The sequence below is a fragment of the Globicephala melas genome, chromosome 20 (genome assembly GCF_963455315.2).
Source record: "Globicephala melas chromosome 20, mGloMel1.2, whole genome shotgun sequence".
Lineage (NCBI taxonomy): Eukaryota > Metazoa > Chordata > Mammalia > Artiodactyla > Delphinidae > Globicephala > Globicephala melas.
The window spans coordinates 36,350,235-36,364,884 of NC_083333.1; the positions used below are offsets into that span (position 1 = coordinate 36,350,235).

The 14,650-nt window shown below is 47.9% G+C and overlaps 1 protein-coding gene and 1 long non-coding RNA gene across 6 annotated transcripts in view; one reads left to right on the plus strand and one right to left on the minus strand.

Moving 5' to 3' along the window:
• The window catches only part of MARCHF10 (membrane associated ring-CH-type finger 10), an 81,880-nt gene that overhangs the window by 25,615 nt on the left and 41,615 nt on the right, over nucleotides 1-14,650 (plus strand). Inside the window, exon 3 of the mRNA XM_060290547.1 lies at nucleotides 5,424-5,595. Coding sequence (XP_060146530.1) covers nucleotides 5,424-5,595 — 172 coding nt within the window. The remainder of the gene's footprint in view (nucleotides 1-5,423; nucleotides 5,596-14,650) is intronic.
• LOC132594137 (uncharacterized) overlaps nucleotides 1-14,650 on the minus strand; it is a 67,073-nt gene that overhangs the window by 12,929 nt on the left and 39,494 nt on the right. For 3 of the 5 annotated variants that reach the window (XR_009560358.1, XR_009560357.1, XR_009560356.1), the window contains 2 exons: nucleotides 9,651-9,745; nucleotides 4,939-6,807 (listed from right to left, as the gene is read on the minus strand). This is a non-coding gene — a long non-coding RNA (uncharacterized lncRNA). Of the gene's footprint in view, nucleotides 1-4,938; nucleotides 6,808-9,650; nucleotides 9,746-14,650 lie in introns of those variants that run through there. The other 2 variants (XR_011377066.1, XR_009560359.1) reach the window with 2 other exon arrangements.

Here is a 14,650-nt window from a genome sequence, read left to right on the forward strand (position 1 = left end):
TCCCAAAGGCCATTTTTTGTGTTTGAGGCATGATATGAATGTGGACTTTGGGGACAGCACTCTGAAGATACTCATTTGCACCCACAGTTCCTTGGTCACCCTTCCCATGTTGTGACCTTTGCGTGTCGAGGTTCACAGCCTTGATAGTTCTCTTTCGTGATCTTGGGAGAACGTTTTATCTCAAAGGTAATAAACACACTGTCTTTCTCTGGCACCAGCCTGACACTACTCTTTGTCTGTTTTCCTATTCAGAGCAAGTCGTGTCCTGATCTTTACACTATGTCATAAGATCCACTCAGCTCAGCCTTCCATCACATGACATATGGCTACAATGCGTTTTGTACACGTCCATCAGAATTCATCAGCACACCTTGTGGGAGGGAGGGAGGCAGCATACCAGTTGAGAACCAGCTCTGTAGATCTTGGAAATGAGCCATCAGGCAAGAGCTGGAAAATGACCTGGTCTTTTCTGTCCCTGACTACTTCTTCTGTCTCCATGCCTTTCTGATCATCTGTGCTCACTGTCACCTTGCCATTTCAGACTCAACATTGTTAGGACCCAGTTTAAAAATCTAGGCCTTTTCTCACCTTCTGAGATGGCCCACACTCTGTCTGTGGAGTGTTTCTCTCTCTAAACAAATCCACTTCTTACCACTTTGTCTCTCACTGAATTCTTTCTGTGATGAGACATCAAGAACCTGGGCTTCATTAAGTCCTGAAACCAGAGCAATGTACAACATCCAGGAGAGAAGAGATTTTACTTTCAGTTTTAATATTGCAATGGGTGACCAGTGCTAGAGACTGGGTAGGAGGAGTCAAGATTGAGGATTGTGGTCGAGAATCCCAGTTCATACTCCCCACAACGTGCCCTGCCACTCATTATCCAGCACAGGACTTGACCAGCCCTCCAGGTTCTGAGTGACATGGTGAGCAGAAATCAACTGGAAAAACAAGGCAGAAGCCATCCCAGGATAAGAACAATAAAAGTTTTTCTCCCACATATCCAGAACCATGAGGTGTCCTACATCTAAAATAGTTCCAAGAAGTTCCAATATCATAACCATGGTGATGTTGTTTTAATTATATATACACTCAAAGACAGAAATATTAGAAAGAACTGCATTAAATACTAATGAAAGCTGTGTTGCAAAAAAAAAAAAAATCTAGTCACTCTAACATCCCTGAAGAAACGCATCCCACTTGGCAATCCTTGGGTCTCCATCATCCAGGAGGTCTAACTAGAACCATTATCATGTTTCAAAGTCGCTACTTCAGTGCCCAATTCCCTAATGTAAGTCCCTTCTTTTCCTAGAGTGAGTCTTGCTCTGAACTTTTGAGAGTTTCTAGCAAGGTCATATCTCTACTTTATTATGGATGATGCCAAAAGAGCAAGTTGGGGATCTTTGGAAAATGTTGACTGCAAAACCCATAATACTCCAGAAAAATATTAATTTTGACAATAACTTCTTTCAGTCAATGTGGCTTTATTAGGACGCTCATCAGATTACCAAGAGAGAACTTAAAGTCTACACATGGGGCTTCCCTGGTGGCGCAGTGGTTAAGAATCCGCCTGCCAATGCAGGGGACATGGGTTCGAGCCCTGGTCTGGGAAGATCCCACATGCTACAGAGCAACTAAGCCCGTACGCCACAACTACTGAGCCTGCGCTCTAGAGCCTGCGAGCCACAACTACTGAGCCCACGTGCCACAACTACTGAAGCCCACGTGCCTAGAGCCCATGCTCTGCAGCAAGAGAAGTCACCGCAATGAGAAGCCTGTGCACCGCAACAAAGAGTAGCCCCTGCTCGCTGCAACTAGAGAAAAGCCCATGCACAGGAACGAAGACCCAATGTAGCCAAAAATAAATTAATTAATTTAAAAAAAAAGTCTACACATGTATTATGTAATCTGGGTTTTTTAGTTTAGTTTTTTTTTTTTTTTTAATGTTTCAGGCTTTGATTTTGAAACACAGCGCTAGTTTTCTTCCCCTAAAGGAAGAGCAGTATGCTCTTGCCTCCACCTCCATGTGACATTTCAACTTAGGAACATACGGGGGAAGAAAATTGTAACTACTCTTCAAAATTGCGAGAGGAGGAGACAGTTTTAAAATCAGCTTAAAATCAACATAATTTAATTTTTATTGTCTGCTAATCTTTAAATGTTGTTAAATGTTTGCCATTAGAACTTTACTGTCTGAAAGAGAACTTGTACCACAGAAGTGCCCCACCTCGCCGTCCATTGCTCTTTGAAGCAGGTGACAACGCATTTGAATTTTTCAGTGGGGTTTATGGTTTTGGTTTCAACAGCAGGTAGTTAATTTTCAGCGGTTAGCTGGTTACTTTTTTAAATGGCTGAACATGAACGGCCAATTGCAAAAGCCAACACTTACATGGTACTTTCTCAGTGCCTGGCACCACTACTCTTGGTGCTATAGACATATCCTAACTCCTTTCATCCTCACAGAGCCACCAAAAAGAAGGCACTATTGTTCACAGATGAGAAAATCTGAGCGGCAAAGAGATGAACTAAAACTAATCCTATGTCACACGGTCACTACGTGAAAGAGCCAGGATTCACTCCCAGGAAGCTGGGCTCCAGAGTCTTAAATACTACATTTTGGTGCCAGAATGAGTTACTTCAACTTCTTTCACCCAAGGAGCATCCTCCTTGGATAATATAATGGGCTTTCATGAGAGAGGACACATGAGAATGGCTGAATACATGACAGGACACGAATGAAGATACAAAGAGTTGAAGTGATTGGCTTAAGATTACTCAAAGCAAGCACGAAAAGACCCAGTAGCACATTCATACGTATTATAGTTCTCACCATTGTGGCTTTAGTTTCCAACCGACAAAACACCCACTTCCAGCTGTAATTTCTGGACTCAAGGGTGATTCCCAGGGACTTCCCTGGTGGCTCAGTGGTTAAGAATCTGCCTGCCAATGCAGGGGAAATGGGTTCGAGCCCTGGTCCGGGAAGATCCTACATGCCACGGAGCAACGAAGCCTGTGAGCCACAACTACTGAGCCTGCATTCTAGAGCCCGCGAGCCACAACTGCTGAGACCATGCACCTAGAGCCTGTGCTCCGCAACAGGAGAAGCCACTGCAATGAGAAGCCTGTGCACCGCCATGAAGAGTAGCCCCCGCTCTCTGCAACTAGAGAAAAGCCCACACGCAGCAACGAAGACCCAACGCAGCCAAAAATATAGATAGATAGATAGATAGATAGATAGATAGATAGATAGATAGATAGATAAGATTTGCAACTGGAAGTAAGGTTGATGGAACCAGGAACCAGAGAAGGATATACTTGGAAGGCAGGTGCATGATACCATATGTAATTGGCATGGTTTAATTGGCCAAGTTTTCTTCCACCTTTGGTGCTATTAATGCTGGAGGTACAATGAATGGGTGAAGGAAGGATAAACATGGCTTAACACCCCACCCAATAAAAAGTCTCTTCACCAACTCCTCCCGATTCACCACTGCCTGGGGTAAGCAAAGAATTCTAGTCCTGGCTGAGGGTGAAGGGGACGGACCCACCAGGAGTGGACACTATTACTGCTCCTGATGCTGTAACCATGGATATTGGTAGTCTTAGCTCAGAGCATCTTTCCTGCCTTTCCACTGGCTGAAAAACAGATGTGTGAGTAGGCTTCTCCATTTGCTAATGTAAGTTGTTCGTGTTGAGCAGTTTGTGGAAGAAATTCCGTCACATGTTCACTGCTGTTCTTCTTGCCTTATGACCATCTTAGGCACCAGAATTAAAATTTGCCCACATTTCCTTTTCTGAGAATGGAAAGCCTATCTCATGTTCAGAAATGACCTCATGTTTCATCTTTGACATTTCAGAATCATTTTCAAGGATTTCTGTTAAATTCCAGAACCAAAAGGGAAAAGGGAGAACAACCAACTCATTATGTCCTTTCCTTTTTCCCGTCCCTTTATCTGAGGGTGGTCTGTTTTCTGAAATGCAGGGAGAAACAATAATTATTTGTTTGAAGGCTGTCACCAGGCTCTAAGTGACCAAACATGATTTCTAATCCTGGAGAATAGTGATCTGTCCACCTATGGATTTGTACCGACATCCTTGTAGAAAGACTGACAGGTAGGGGACTTTTTTGAGAGTGTAGTTTGTCTTACGTTACCCCAATAATTCAAAGCTATTCAGAGTATTTTCCTGAGTCAGGAGGCTTAAAATGAAAATGCCACAACTGTCAGAGAGAACGGGAAGCAAAATCAATACAAATTGGCACCGCTGGGGAGGCGTGGAGGACGTTAATTTAGCACTCTGTGTCTGCAGAGGACTACACTTTCAGAGGACTTGCCAATATAGACCACTGTGCAGTGCAGGAGTATTTAGTGACCCTGCCCCTGGGGTGGGGGGGAACCCTGTGGTTTTGTTTGTTGGGTGCATCGCCTAGCAAATCATATTAACACCAGGATCTAAGACCTTAAGGCAGGACTTAAATCGCCCTTCAGGACCAAGTTTCTCCTAATTGTTCATGTTTGTTTTCATTCATTTCTTTGGTGGGTGTAAGTGTGGCAAAGTGTAAAGCTATTGAACGCCTGGATAATTTTTATTGTGTCTGCAAGGCTGTGTTGAGATATTCTGACACCGCATGAGTCAGGATTTGTCCGTGCATAGATTTATACCGACTTCTTTATAGAAGACTGACAAGTAGGGGCCTTTTAAAAAGATTAATCTGGGCTTCCCTGGTGGCGCAGTGGTAGAGAGTCCGCCTGTCGATGCAGGGGACGCAGGTTCGTGCCCCGGTCCGGGAAGACCCCACGTGCCGCGGAGCGTCTGGGCCCGTGAGCCATGGCCGCTGAGCCTGCGCGTCTGGAGCCTGTGCTCCGCAACGGGAAAGGCCACAGCGGTGAGAGGCCCGCGTACCGCAAAAAAAAAAAAAAAAAAAAGATTAATCTGTCTTATGTTGCACCCAATAATTCAGAGTATTAAACTGAGGCCTCATTGATTCAGTCCCAACACACTTATCTAAATTTCCTTTTCCTTGTCAAGTATATGATTAACATAAGGAACATTTTTCCTCCCCCTCCCCCCAAAGTAGCTCAAATAGCAAATAGCGAGAAGTTTAAATGCACGATGGTTTCTCCTGTTTTCATACGTAGCTCTTCACGTGAGCTGTTTGTTGGTCATCCAATTACTTAAGGGTCAGGAATTCATTCTTTTCATAATGTTCTACAAAATAGACTCATTAACTTTGCTATTATTTCTAAACTGATACGCCCAGTCCATGAAAATCTGATGAAACCTGGTGAAAGGGCACACTGAGCTCGCAGGATGCTCCAGTGTCTCTGTGGAGGGGTTGCTGCATTTGGCTTGTCTCTTCTTCCTCTGCCCAGCCAAGATGGCCTATTGACCACAGATACTCAGACACCTTTCATTTTCGGCAGAGTTCTGGTGAGAAGCATGCTCTAGCCGAACCAGGATTACCTGCCAAGAGTTCTGCGCGTAAGAGTGATTCCAGACTTCCAGCAATTGACCAAACATCAGTCAAGCACAAACATAAAAGTACCACGACTCCAAAGAAATCAGAGAACGCGGGCCCCAGCAAACCCTCTCCAGGTGAGTGGCGGGTTTATTGAAATTCACAAGCTCTAAAATCCCTGCATCAGAGATAAGGACAGCAATCAATTCGTGGTCCCGATTACACCTAGTGTTTTCCAAGCGGCCAATTCAGGTTTTGCAGGGTCTGATGATCTTATGCAAATGATAAAATCCATTTCGGAGTAGACCCTCAGGTCAAGGAGGTGTGAATTATGCAGAGTAACTGTCTCCACTGCCCACATTTTCTGCCCAGTCATCGGCTTTCTGTGGCCCTGGCCCAGAATGGCTGCCTTTTCATCTTCTTCACCCTTCTGGGAGGGGTAAAGGCATTTGGCCCCAGGTATCAAATTTTATGACTCAGTCCAGAGCATGAAGGGAAGTTTTCAAAAGCATCTGAATGGCATAATTTACTGCTGAGAAAGTCCTCCAGTTCTGGGGTTGTCCTCTCTGGGAAAAAAAAGGGGGCTTGGTAAATCTTCCCCTTGGTGCTATTTGGTAAATAATTCACTCTTTAGCTGCCTTTGAAGCAAAGACCGGTCCTCTGCTTAAGGCAGGAGAAACTTAATAGTATCCAGAAAGGGGATAAATGCAACTGAAAGTTTAGAGTCCCTCAGGCTCATCCCCATTAAAGCCAACATCTGTAGGACAAACTTGATTCCTCTGGGAACTGACGTGGAAGTTGGGATAACGAGGCAGAAAGGTCTGCCTCCTGCTTGCGGTGGAATGGAAGCGATCTAGATTAACTGCTGCAGAATTCGTAAACAGCATGCAATTCGCTTAAATCCAAATCACAATGACTTTCTAATCCTAAATAGCTCCTGTCGTGCAACCACCCGTCTGGTTAAGTCTTAATGCATTTTTAGACAATGGCAGCTCTCACTTAGATTAACCACCCACATTTTATAGCTTTAATGAAGTTTAAAGAAAAATTGACTTCCGAAATGATGTCCGTTCAGACAAAGCCCCAACTCTTTTTCCTTAACCAGGGGAAAGTATCATCGTAGTTAACAACTTCTCATTTTGAAGCCTTTTAGTAGGAATTAGGTCTTTAATTCAGCTGTTTAAGAATGAAATAGGGCAGGGGCTTCCCTGGTGGCGCAGTGGTTGAGAGTCCGCCTGCCGATGCAGGGGACGCAGGTTCGTGCCCCAGTCCAGGAAGATCCCACATGCCGCGGAGCGGCTGGGCCCGTGAGCCATGGCCGCTGAGCCTGCGCGTCCGGAGCCTGTGCTCTGCAACGGGAGAGGCCACAACAGTGAGAGGCCCGCGTACCACAAAAAAAAAAAAAAAAAAAGGAATGAAATAGGGCAGATAAGATCATTCCCCAAATATTTCAAAATCCATGTTGTCATGTATCAAATTGAGGATGTCTTAAATAGAAAAAAATAAATTTAAGTAAGGCAACACCAGTCACTCGATATAATTTTTAGGCTTCTTGCTAAAACCAGGTAGCTGTTTGCATGATGTGCTTTGTCCTCTGTAGAGATAAATCATTCTAATGGACAGCTTAGGCCCACCCCATCTTAGCTTGTCTGATTAATATAGATGTTCTTCCGACTGAGCGGACTCCACACGGAACTTACAACACTGACAGAAAGGGAGAATTAATTCACTTCACTTTCTATAAAACCTCAAATTCGAAGAATCACTAGGCTAGAAAGCACCAAGGTTTAGGCAAGAGAGCCAAGTTGGCAGAAAGATATCTATTTCACCACGTAAGAGATGTTACTTGTAGTAAACAGCCTTGAAAAACCACCAGCTTAAAAATAATGATAATAATAAAATAAATAAATTTTAAAACACCAGCTTTATCACCATATTATAGCTCTAGACCGTGTCCAAGCCCCATGCAGCCATGAGCTGGACTGTGGCCTGGCCGTCCAGCAAGCGTAACAGCCCTGCTGGTTGATGTCAGTTACTACAGAAGCCGACTCAGTTCTATAGCAAATTGGGTTGATCATGTGAGCTAAAAGCAAAGCCTTGGTGTGTTAGGATCCATTCGTTTTACATGTATAGTCTCACCCTCAGAGTTTCTTCATCAGCACAGTGAAATGACAGACCAGGGACATGGCAAGAATTTAAGCTGAGTCCATTCAGGCAAAGTTGAGTCCAGCGGTGGTGACAACTCAGAAAATTCAGATAAACATGCTGCTATTATAGAAAAAGAGGCTTGGGGACCTGAATTATCTGGACACGTTGATCCGATTCACTGGGTAAACTCATAGGTTCCTGCTTTCCTTCACCTCTGTAGGGAAATATTTTTCTAAAGCATTTTGGGGGGGGGGGTCACCCAAAGTTGGCAGTAAGTCACCAAAACTTCTTCCCATGTCAGACCTGAGTTCTGTGCAAAACTGAAGCATTAAGACAGTGACATCCCTTTGCAACATCTGCCTAATAGGCTAACCTTCCATACTGAGTTACGCCAGACTTTTCCTGAATAAAACAATGCAGCTGGGGAATGTGGCTTGACCTACATGCAGATCTATGTAATGGTAATCCATTATAATCCCTCTATGTGAATGATTATCTGGAACGCCTAACACAGCTACTTATCAATACAACAGAGGAACCATCAGTGCCCTCTACTAATAGATGTATAACTGAGATTTTCATTGTACTTCGCACTCTGTTAGAAGAAATTCACGCATTTTAAATTAATTCATACATTCCACGAACTATTTCTAAATGAGTTGGCTTGTGATTCTCCTTGTTATCTCCCTCCGTGCAGTTTTGGGCAAGTGCTTTAGCGTCTTTAAAATGCTTGGATTAGCATCTGAGCCCCGTTTCTCATCTGCTGTTACTTGGAGCAAGTAACTTCCCTGTGCCTCAGTGTCTTCATCTGTAAAATGGCAGAGCCTGGGCGTCAGCACAGATCCTACCTGCTGGGATGGCTGTGAGGATTCAATGATAAACATATGCTCAGCCATTAGAACGGCCCCCGACACCATAGCTCATACATGACAGCCTTAAGGTATCGGGTACAAGGCAGCTGTATTCAGTAGGGAGAATGGACCAGAAAACTTTGTTTTCTTTGTCTTCACGTTACCTCCTCCCCACCTCCCACCCCAATCTTTTTTCCTTTCCCAAAAATCAGGGTTATATTTTTAAACTCCTAACACAAACGCAGGTACAGACACTTCTACTGTGCCCTGAATTTCCAAAGCAAAACACCAAATGGAAAAATATGAACCATCAGAAAGCATTCACCAAGTGAGAGGTTTGCTTCCCCTCCAAAAAGACATGGAAAACTCAGGCAGTGAGTCCAGACCCAGCTGGGTCTGATGTGCAATTGATTCAGAAATCCTATTTCATGATCAAGGTGAACACTGACACAGGGTGAGAAATAAGCCTGGCCGAGTTACATATTCTTCTTTCAAGCAGCGGGAGGCTTGGGGATTAACCTTTACCGAAAGCCCAGTCTGTACACAGGATCTGCATCCTCCCATGAATGAATCAGGGGGAAGCAGAGCTGACAGCAGGCCCCGTGAGTGCAGGGAGCTATGGTGGCCATCAGCTCCTGGACTCCTGCCTGTTCCCAAAACCCCTACCAGCCCCATCCTGCCTTGGAAAGGAGCCACTTTTCCTTTCCAGGACACGCAGAGGCATCCAAAGGCCATTGTGCTGTGGGGGTCTGGCACCTGGAGTCCTAAGTCACTCTTGATCCCCGTGCCAGGCTCACAGGAAGTAAGTACCCTCTCCTGCCCTTTCCTCTCACCTGGAGCCCGGGCAGAGTCCTACTAGTTATGTGCCAGGAAAATGGATCTGGATGGAGTCTGGTGAGCCTGCTTCCAAAATCTTGCCCTTTAAAACAAAGCCAAATGTTCTGAAATTCTCCTCACTCCTTATTGAGTTCAGTGTTCGTCATTACCAGATTCGAATTTGTAGGAATAGCAAAACCTAGTCAGATTAATCGTGGCTTATGGTGGAGACTGTAAAAGTAAGAAACTGCAGTAAACTCCGATTTTAAAATGTACACGTCTAAGGCAGCTGTGGTCTCTTTTGGACCGGGAACTATTCATTTGAAGAGCAGCCTGGAAGGGAAATTTGAGGGCGAATCCCAATCTTCATAACTTACCTGGCAAATAAATTCTGTTGAAGATGTCCTCTGAAAGGCCAAGGTTGATGGGTTTCCAGGCAAGTCCACTGGCATCCAACAACTTTCCAAGCTGTCTGCCCAAGTTAGAGAACAACCAACAATAAGCAAATGCTCCCACATTTATAGAGAGAACCATAATTCTCAGTCCATTTACGGTAACGCTCCTAAGACAGAGGGGCCTGGGGCATCCCAGAGCCCGGAATCTGAAGCTCTGGCTCAGATTCCTGGTCTACCACCTACTAGCCCTATAAACGTAAACTGGCGACTTCTCCAAACTCTGTTTCCTCGTCAGTAAAATGGAGTCGTTACCAACCCCACCAGGTAGACAGGAGGACTGAAATCCTGGGTATAGACTGGGCTTCAGGTAAAGGTTAATCTCGAAGCCTCCCTCTATGTATGAAGCCTGCTTCCAACACCATAGACTGCTCCCAGGTTAGCACCTTTATAAGAGAATAGCTCAACCAAAGAAATTTTAGTTTGAGATGTGAGAGGTCGTAACTTGATTATTAAAAAATTTACCTCTTTGATTACCAATAAACTCATCCATTTGTACCCCCAGTACCTATGGGATGTTAGCATAGGTACATTCAACTGCCCCACACACAGGACCCGCCCTCCAGGGGCTCACTGCCTAGTGGGAGGGCAGGACACCAACACGCCCCAGCCAAGGCCAGTTCTAAGGATGTGTGGGGAGGGGCCGGCGGGGAGAAAATCCTGAAGGAGCGGATTGAGCCAGGGTCCGGGGAGGGAGGCGAGAAAGGTGCGCCCGGCAGGAGGTACCGAGGGGGCGAAGGCATGGAGGAGAGAGCAAGGAAGAGGGGGAAGAGATGACAGACAGACAGACATGGAGGAACTACAAGAGTCTAGGGCCTCAACGTATCCCCAGACTAGGGGCAGAGGCATCACGGGAGAGCTTGTTAAAAATGCATGAATCCCAGCCCAGGCTTACTGACTCAGAACCTGCAGTTAACAGGGCCCCTGGGAGATCTGTGTGCACATCTGAGTTTGAGAAGCGCTTGTGTAGGGTCAGGCTACAAGTTAGGAAGTGTAAAGTTGATGCCCTACGTGTAGGCAAGGACCAGGCCACCGAGGGCCCTGACGTCATGCTGGAGGCGATGGAGCATCAGATCGGCATCGTTAAAAGCTGACTGTGCTGGGCTTCCCTGGTGGCTCAGTGGTTGAGAGTCCGCCTGCCGATGCAGGGGACGCGGGTTCGTGCCCCGGTCTGGGAAGATCCCACATGCTGTGGAGCGGCTGGGCCCGTGAGCCATGGCCGCTGAGCCTGCGCGTCCGGAGCCTGTGCTCCGCAACGGGAGAGGCCACGACAGTGAGAGGCCCGCGTACCGCAAAAAAAAAAAATGCTGACTGTGTTCATGAAAGGGGGCTGGCTGGGAGGGTGAGGGCAGACAGAAGCCGAGAGACAAGCTGCAAGCTGCTGTGGACCTGGAGAGAAATGAGAAGGGCTTGACCTGAAGCAAAAGCAGAGGGAGAGGGCCCGGGCTGGAGGGATGTTTAAGGACGTTAAGCCTGGCACAACTTGGTGAGCACTGGGGATGGGGAGAAGGAAAAAGGAGGAATCAGAGAGATCTTGGGGGTCTGGCCCAGAAAACTAAGCCAACGGCAGTTGCCTTTGCAAGGCTGACAAAGCAAGAAGTAGGTGGGGCCCATCCTGTGGCCGTTGTCCGTGAATGAACAGCCAGGATGGGCTAGGAGGAGATGCCAGGAAGCACCTGGGTATGCAGGTCTGCTGCTCAGCAGAGAACTCTTGGCCACCGGAAGGAAGCCAAGGGCCTAGAGTGAGTAAGAGGTGGCTGAAACTACAGGAACGTCTCCCCTGCGAGAGCGGACAGGGTAACGAGAGATGATGAAGGAACCTCGGGAAATACAAACACCTGAGGAGGGAAGGGAGAAGACAACGACAGAGAAATGGTCCGAGAAGTAGGAGCCACGCCAGGAGCCAAGGGAGGCCTTTGGAAATGAGTGGGTTAGAGTGTCAGCTACAGCGGATTCAAGTAAATAAGGACCGAGAGCCCTCCGTTATAGGTCATGGTTTTCAACCGGATGGCATCTTAGCATAGGAACTGAGTTCAGCCGCAGCATTTCCCCAGGTTCTCTGATAAGAATCGCCAGGGAGGTCCTTAATAAAACACACACACCTGGGTCCCGTCCTGACCCAGAGCATCAGACTCTCCAAGGAAGGGGCCTGCAGAGCTGGTTTTCCACAAGCTCTACAGCTGATTCTCATCCCAGAGGTTTGGACCTCATAGCCTTGCTTCTCAAACTTCAGAAGTTCTTGAGAAATACCTGGGGACCTCAATCAACTGCAGGTTCTGATTCGGTAGGTTTGAGTGGGTAGCAAGGCTGCACTTCTAAGAAGCCGCCAGGTGACAGCCACGCTGCTGGTCTCAGGGCCACCCCGGCAGGAGCAGGGCTAGAGAAAACAGGTTTTGAGGAGGTAAGCCGTTGATCCAAGGTGACCCGGCTTGGCTAGTGGCAGAGCTGAGAGATCTGTCATGCTTGAGGGGTCTCTCTGGATCGTGACTGCATCACGTGCCCATATTCTGCGTCCAGCAAGGATGGCAGATGGAGTGTGAGGTTAGCGAACAAATCATTAACTTCACTTGGACACCTCCCCCGTCCACCTGCTTCTCCCCGCTTGCTCTCTCTCCCTTGCCGTGAGCCCACCAGGATCTCTCTGCTGCTTTCTCTTTCCCCGAGCTTCCCCTCTGCAGCAGAAAGGCCAGATTAGGGCATGACCACAACCTCCCAACCCGGGGCATCTGGAAAATCGGGGGAGAGAGCGTTACCGAAGTGAGACCCAGCGGGCCACCATATGTTGCCGCCAGAACAGCTAATTAGACTGGCTGTGGGAGGGGAGAAGGGCCCACGAGCTTCCACATGGGAACTTAGTGGGAAAGAACTTTCCTGCATCTGTCAGGGACGCCGGAGACCATCGGCTGGAGAAGGGTGTGATGGTGATGCCATTGCCCTGGTTAGCTCTTCAGTGACTCTGAGCTCCAAGCCAGGCACCTCCTGGGCAGGAGCCAGGCCGGCTGCCCCCAGGCCACCTAGACACACCACCCCCCAGCCCCCGAAGAACGAGTTTTGAGTTTAGATTCATTCACAGCCTTTTCCAAATGTCCTTTCCCACCCTGAGGGCTGCCTCCTGACTGCTCTTTTTCTTTCGTGCAGGTGACGGCAGGCAGCGCCCCCTGTTCTGTGTTGAATATTCCCCTTACTGCTCCGTCTTTGCTTTCTCCCCCGTCCTGCAGCCCAATACCAACTTCTGCAGCCTCCAGCTGCCCCTACTGCCGCCTGCCTCCCCGGGGGGCCGGGACACTTCCCCGCCTCCCCCTCCGGTCTCCTTTCCCTCCTCTCCGGGCCCCGCACCCGAGTCACCGGCAGCCCTGTGCTACTTCCCCATCTCCTGCCCCAGCCCGGCAGAGACCCCTGTGCTGTGCCTGCCGGACTCCCGAAGGCCCAGTAGAATTTACCTCGTGTGGTAAGTCGCCCTCGGTGAAGGACACAGCACAGTGGAGTCAGGGAGTGGGGACAGGGGGACGTTAAGCTTCCGGAGGGCAGCGCCGTGACCGGCGGCAGGAGGTGTAACGTGCGGGGAAGCAGGAAGACCAAGACAGCTGCTCCCACTTCACTCGGCCTTCTTCCAGCACTTAAAGGAGTGAGCGACCAATAAAAGCCCATCCTCTCTCGAGACTCATCTGATTTCTTCACTCCCGCGTCTGGCGCAGTTTCGATCGTTAACCACCAGAAACGGATCAGGCTCCTCTGGGTCTACTCGTAGCCTTGGGGGTGTGACTATGCCCGCCGAGCCGGCCCTGGGAGGGTGGCACCAGGGACAGGCCTCTGGGGGCAGCCCACGCTGGATCTGATTGTTGGTTCAGGACCACACGGAGGAGAGACAAATTCAAGGGCTCAGTCGCTGCTTACAGTTTCTTTCCTGACTCCTTATTAGGCCCTACACCTCCCCAAATCAAAAATCCCACCTCCTGGGGCCCAAAATAAAACATATTTATGGTGCATAATGAAGCTTTAATTAAGAGCTCCTCTGGGGATGCGAGACAACACTCATTTCCAGCACACTCAGACTGGCAAACAGACAGGGCCTGTTATTTGTAACTGTACCGAAAGCTGCCTATTACACCAAGGCAACAGCAGCTCCTGCGATTAAGCTGTAATTCTTCCCACGATCTGAAAGAAGCAATAAATCTTTTCAAAAGGCATCTCAGGCAGAGCCTTGGCACCTCCTGGGCACCGGGCATCGAAGTGAAGATGGTGTGGGGGAGGGTAAACGTTCAGGAATTGTCTTTCTCTTCACCTTGCTTTTCAAACTTGGTCGATCCAGAACCGTGTCTGGGTACGGCAGGTGATGTGAGGGGCGGAACAATTATCAGGTGCGTGGAATTAACGTGGACCGTTAAATGGACTCGGTTCTCAGCCATCAGAGTCTTGTATAAATATAAGGTTTCTACCTTTTTCTCCCTTTCCTGGTCAAATTAAGAACTATTCAGTCAACAATTAGTGTCCCAGCACTGTCAAGAGAACTGAGGCAGGACTACCCTGCTGGTGCAGTGGTTAAGAATCTGCCTGCCACGTGGGGAGGGGGAAGGGTAAGCTGGGACGAAGTGAGAGTGGCATGGACATATATACACTACCAAATGTAAAACAGATAGCTAGTGGGAAGCAGCCGCACAGCACAGGGAGATCAGCTCGGTGCTTTGTGACCACCTGGAGGGGTGGGAGGGAGACGCAAGAGGGAGGAGATATGGGAATATATGTATACATACAGCTGATTCACTTTGTTACAAGGCAAAAAGTAACACACCATTGTAAAGCAATTATACTCCAATAAAGATGTTAGAAAAAAAAAGAATCCGCCTGCCAATGCAGGGGACACGGGTTCGAGCCCTGGTCCGGGAAGATCCCACATGCCGCAGAGCAACTAAGCCCGTGCACCACAA